The 6,000-nt window shown below is 40.9% G+C and overlaps 1 protein-coding gene across 4 annotated transcripts in view; it reads right to left on the bottom strand.

Moving 5' to 3' along the window:
• Positions 1 to 1,540: 1,540 nt before the first annotated feature.
• Scyl2 (SCY1 like pseudokinase 2) overlaps positions 1,541 to 6,000 on the bottom strand; it is a 57,117-nt gene continuing 52,657 nt past the window's right edge. For all 4 annotated transcript variants that reach the window (XM_028880315.2, XM_028880316.2, XM_028880317.2 and 1 more), the window contains one exon: positions 1,541 to 3,536. In XM_028880315.2, the coding sequence (XP_028736148.1) occupies positions 2,892 to 3,536 (645 nt within the window). In that variant the 3' untranslated portion in view covers positions 1,541 to 2,891. The remainder of the gene's footprint in view (positions 3,537 to 6,000) is intronic.

Below are 6,000 nucleotides of genomic sequence, written 5' to 3'. Positions count from 1 at the left end.
TGGACTAGAGTGCTCCAATTAGGCTGGGCTGTTTGGCCTGTAAGCCCCAGGGTCCTCCTGTCTCCATCTCCTCACTGCTGGGATTTTCCATGCATTCTGTTGACCTAACCCTGATCCTCACACAAGGCAAGCACTTTACTGATAGAACTATACCCCCATCCCAATAATCAACATTTAAACTAGCCTATATTAATTACACATAACAGGTTTCATTGACATCCATGTACATAATTTCAGTCATTCACCCCCTTGTTACCTTCCCTAGCCCACCCCCGACTTCTAATGCCCTTCTGCCCAACCACCCTTTCCTCCAACCCTACCCCGAGTGTGTCTCACTAGGGCTATTTACAGGAGCATGGTGCTTTATAATGTCTATACCACTAGAGTTCCACTCCTATGAACTATGCAAATGTCTCTCCCTTCCTCATTGACTATGCCTGAGTCCTCAGGGAGGGAGGCCATTAAGCAACTTTTAACACTTCTAAGTTACTTACGAATTATATATTGCGTTTTTCAAATAATCAACCAGCATATTTAAAGTCATATATAGATGATTATATTATTTCCTTCCAATAAGGAGTTCAACACTAATATCAAGTAACTTTATAAAATAAAAGGCTGGAGATATGACTCAGTGCTTAAGAATGGTTAAGCGGCTGCTTTTCCAGAGACCCTGAGATTGAATCCCGGTCACGTGGTGGCCCGCAAACATCTTAACTCCAGGCCCCGGATATCTGTGGTGACTTGAATGAGAGAAGCTCCCCCAAAAGTTCCTGTATTTGAAGCTTGGTCCACAATTGACACAACAGTTAGGGAAGGATTAGGAGGGGTGGCCCTGTGGAGGTGTCACTGGGTTGGGCTTTGAGACTCCAAGAGCCAACACAATTTCCTGTCCGCTTGCTTACCCTCCTCCATCTCCCCTCTCTCTGCCTCAAGCTTGGGGGTCAGGCAGCGCGTGCTCCCACCATGATGGGGGACCGCGAGGCCCCAGTTAAACGCTTCCTTTTATAAGGTGCTGCGTTGGTTATGGTGTTTTGTCGTGGAATAACTGAAACGGGATCCAGCGCCCCCTTCTGGCCGTCCCCGGCACTGCATGCTCATGGGGCGCCTAGACCACGTAGGCAAAACACCCAAACATAAAAATTTCAAAAGAATTTCTCAGTAAAGAGTAGCTATGGAATTGTTACAAAAAAATGTTCAACAACAATTTTATTCCATATAAAACATTTCCCAAAAGAAATATTACTATTGTGTTTGAAACAAGTCAGGTGAAGTTGTGAATGTATCTGACAAAAATGCCTTTTTATTTCTTGGATGAATCCTTTGCATCTGACCAGTTCTTCTGGAGTAAAACTAGACAGGTGCCAGGTTTGAACGCCAACCTGCATTGCTGAAGTGTGCTTTTCACTGGATGCTGTCAGCACTGGTGACGGCAGGAAACTACTTTGTAATCAAGTACTGCAGAGTCCGTACATCACATGCACATGTGATTATGTTTCAATGAACCTTCAGCCATTTAATAAACTTAGTATCAGCACACTAAACTTCATACGATTTATTTTAAATGATTGCTGGTTCCAGATAATTAAAAACCACAAACTGTATGGCAGCAACTATAATACATACACAGTTTTTTTTAAAGGAGTTCTTTTGTTATCACGTAACAGTGGAATATAATTTTTAAAAATACAAATGGCATTTATAGCATAAGGCTCTGTGGTAGAATCGGCAAATTAAAGATAAACATCAGAGAAAGGTTCTGAAAAGGGAGGCGTGTCCTGTTAGAACTGACTTCTTCCTTTCTAACAGTGACTGATTTACAGACACTAATAGGTCCAAGCAAAAAGTTTCTGGAACTCCTAGGAAATAATTAAATTGTAGTAGTAGTAACTAACAAGGTTGGACTATCATGGCAAGCTAACATTTAATCTGTTGGTACCCAATGGCTCATTTTTAGAGTTTATTACACTCAAAACAATATGGCAGAAATCTCAAAAGTTTACTCATTAAATATAGTTTAATATTTTTCTTTTACAAATCTCCTTTTGAAAATGTAATTCATATATGCTGCAACTTCAGAAATTTGAATTCAAACTCAAGTATGAGGGCAGTAGCCGGGAAAGCCGTATCCGGGTGCTCTGTTCTCTGTACAAGTCAGTACATGGCTCTCCTGTGATACAACATGAAAAGGTGATCCTAAACATATTCAAGTAAAGGCAGAAATACATTGCTAGTTGAGGCAGATCATGCTAAAATATAATTCACAATGATTAGTTTGCACATTTAAGATGGTTAATAATCGTTTTAACCAATGAAATTAATATAAATTAGATTTGCAGCACTTTTACTGTCTCTTGTATGAAGCCTAAGATGCTTTGAAAAATAAGACTGGAAAAAGCAAATGACCCACCACTTTCTCTTCATGTTACCACCCAGTCATAGAATTGCAAACAAATCAACACGGCATCAGGATTCTTCACATTAAATGAGGACAAATGAACACAAAGTAGATAACAGGTGAACTGCCGGTTACCATCAACTCAAGCTTTTTAATAACATGAAGATTTACAAGCCAAAATAAACATCTGATTTAAAAACTGCTACTCAAGATAACTGGGTTGTCCTTTTGCACTTTGAGACTGGTAAGGACTGGATCTTTAAAAACCTGAAGAGGAGTTTGTCAGAGGAGAAAATCCTCCTCTGCTTTAAAACAATTCAACTGGTTAGGATCCGCACAACTCCTGCGCTGGCTGGCATGGAAGCAGGTGTTCTGTCAGAGAAACAATCCATCTCCCTAGAGGCAGTTTCTTCCAGCCAGCTGCACACCGGCAGAAGTCTGCTTACCCATGATTGAAACTGCAGTGACCCTCCACAGAGCAGCTCAGGACATGTCACCCGAAAAGATCTTTCAGATCATTGCTAGCTGAACTGCTGCTGGTCATGGTGGTTGGTGGCTGTGCAAAGTTCTGGGGGTTGAAGAAAGGATTGCCCTGCATCCCAAAGGTAGTCTGGCCCATCACATTCACCTGTGAGCCCATGGCTGCGCTGCCCATACCCGGGGAACCTGGAGGAGGTACAAACTGATTCAGCCACTGATTTGGTTTCTGTTGGGAGAGCTGGTTCATGCTAACTTTGGGTTTCTGAGGGCCAAAGAGATTATTAAGGGCAGACATGTCGGCTGGTCTCTGTGGCGCCTGCTTCCCAGCAGCAGGAGCACTGCTCAAAGAGCTGTAGCTTGACAGAGTGGGCGGGGCTCCCAGAGTCATTGTGCCCCCTCCAGCTGTGCTCGTGCCGCTGAAGAAGTTCTGGTTCGGACTGACCGGCATGCTGAACCCTGAAGTCTGAAAGCCCATGTTGGCGTTTAGGCCATTTGTCAAATTTCTCTTTGTATTATCAATTGGTGTAGAAAACATCATGTTGAGGCCCGTGGAAGGAACAGACGTGAAGGTACTTGAAGCAGAAAGCTTCGGAGTGCTAACAGAAAGGCTGGTCAAAGAGGTCATGTTGTCCATCAGCGTATCTGTCAAGTCCTTAGTCTGAAAAATAGGAGTGAATTACTTTCCCTCCAAGAAACACAAAGGACTTTATTAGTAAGCACTGCACAGAGTACATGCTAGCTAGTGAGCACTGGACAGATGTGGTACATGGTAACTTGAGAGCATGGACAGAGACCATGATAAAGGACAAATTACAGTTAAGCTGATGACCTACACCAAGTCAGTCAACTACCACCTGCACACCATGTAACGGCTCCCACTTATTTTTGTAGTTTTTGTAAGCAATACTGGGCAATTGACTTGATGACAGTGATGGTAAATTTAAACTACAATTACGTGAAATGCCGGGCAGAACTCTTTTCATTAAAACTGTAGCTTTTAAAAAATTGAAAATTCTCCCATTTATTTTGAATTTCATCATTTTTCTCTATTCTATAGGTACTACAACAACTCTACCCAGTCCAGAATGATGCCATGGTACTCATCATACTTCACTTCCAGCCAGAATCTCAGACAGTCTCACCCATGACTCTGAGACTGGCTACAGAATCGACAGATAGTCCAACTGAGACTTAACTATCTGAGCGTTCTTACAGGACTCAGAGATACCATCGCCCTGAACAGCAGAAAGCAATTCTAAGAAAATGACGCCCTCACTCCCCAAGGTTTCATGTTTCTGAGGGTTATGGATGATGGTTTTATATATATATAAATAATGTAAATATATGTATGTATGTATGTATGTATGGGGTGGAAGAAAACATTGGACTCGGTACTGCCCTAAAAAAAAAGGGGGTGGTGGTGGATAGGTATAGGATATTAAGGTAGATTATTGTATGTACTAGTAAACTAATCTAGTAAAATATCAGCCTTAGATAATTGCACTGCTATGGATTCTTGCATATTGATATAAATGTAAACTTTTTATATTCTTATTCCAGATAATTTGTATGTTGATACAAATACAGAAACATATTTGCTGTAATGTACATATATTTCTACTTTTATATGAAATGTTTTGTATATTGATACAAATGTAAAATTCTATTTGTCATACTGTATGTATGTTCTACCTCTGTTTAGGATATTTGGTATATTGATACATATTTAGGATTATTGTCATGTTGCATATTGTACCATACATTCCTACCTCTGCTTTACCCATTTTGTGTATTGTCACAATTTTGAGGTCATTGTCCTTTTACTGTACATTTGCTTACAGACTGTTTACCCTGTTTACATGAAGCCTTAGTCCTTAGGTTATCTAGGTAGATAAGACTTAATAGATTTATAGTCACCTATGCTTGTCATCTCTATAGTTATGTTAGTTAGGTTCTCCAGACTTACAGAAACATGTGTCAGATGGATAAGTAATCTTCAAACACTTCATAGACCTGGAGACTATGGCATTTAAATGTTTTGATAACTTGGAATTCTTTTGATGTGAGACATGATTGCTCCTGGCAACACTGATCTGATCCTGAGAGAATGTTGGGCTTCTGAGACATTTCTGTTTGGAAGTTTGTCTTCTTCTTGGCACAAAATGGTCTACTGGACAAAGACCTGCCCTTGCTTCAACTGCTGACGGTAAAATGGTCTGACAGATACTCTAGGCTGTAGCCAATGTGAATGCACCAGAGATGCTGAGAAACTTTAGGTGACTGTACAGGCTGCCAGCTGTCTCTGTCTACTCTCAAAAGACTCCCAAAAGTTGCTTGCATCCTTCTCCCATTTCTCAGGTATTTTTATATTCTTTCTCAGGTCTTTGATGGGATTGGAGACTAACAGTTATAGTTACAATCTTCTTGTATCTTAGAACATATTAAGTGTTAGATTTAGGTTCTTTAGGATATGACACCTTTTGAAATGATCTCTGTAACGTGCCAAATACCTATGCTCCAGAATTCTCTGGATTTTAGTATGTGTCTCTTGTTTGATATTGTTCGTGTTGGTTGTAGTTCCATCTTGTCTAGGTCATTATCCCTTATTCCTCCTGGACAATATTGGATAATCATTCCTATTCTATATAGATTTGTATTAGGTTAGAACTTCTTTAGACAAAAGGGGGAGATGTAGTGGGTAGCTGTTCCAGCTTTGACCTGTAAGTACTACCCCCACTGAGGCTTTGGTAACTGTCCCGCCTACAAGGCGGGGCTAAGACAGAAGCCCTGAAGACCCAGAGATCCAGATGTGTCAGCTCTCTTTGGTTCCTGGTAATCCTGGATATTGGAGGTAGACCAAGCTGATTCTCCAGCACTTCACCTCTCCCGGACTCTGTAACCTATCCCTTTACTTGTTGTAAGTAAAAACCCCAAATAAACCTCCCTTTTAACCACGTGGAGTTACCTTAATACTTCCACCAATAATTCTCAATTTTGCCCTTTAGCCCGCACACATTGTTTCATCTGAGGAAGAACTGTGGTGATTAAGACATAGGGAGAACAGGTAGTAGTAAGTTAAAATACTTCCGAGCTACACCAGTGAGTGTAAACTCTGCAGGCAG

Source organism: Peromyscus leucopus, chromosome 18 (assembly GCF_004664715.2).
Source record: "Peromyscus leucopus breed LL Stock chromosome 18, UCI_PerLeu_2.1, whole genome shotgun sequence".
NCBI lineage: Eukaryota > Metazoa > Chordata > Mammalia > Rodentia > Cricetidae > Peromyscus > Peromyscus leucopus.
The sequence above is the reverse complement of the archived record's forward strand: the minus strand, read 5'-3'. Positions and strand labels throughout refer to the sequence as shown.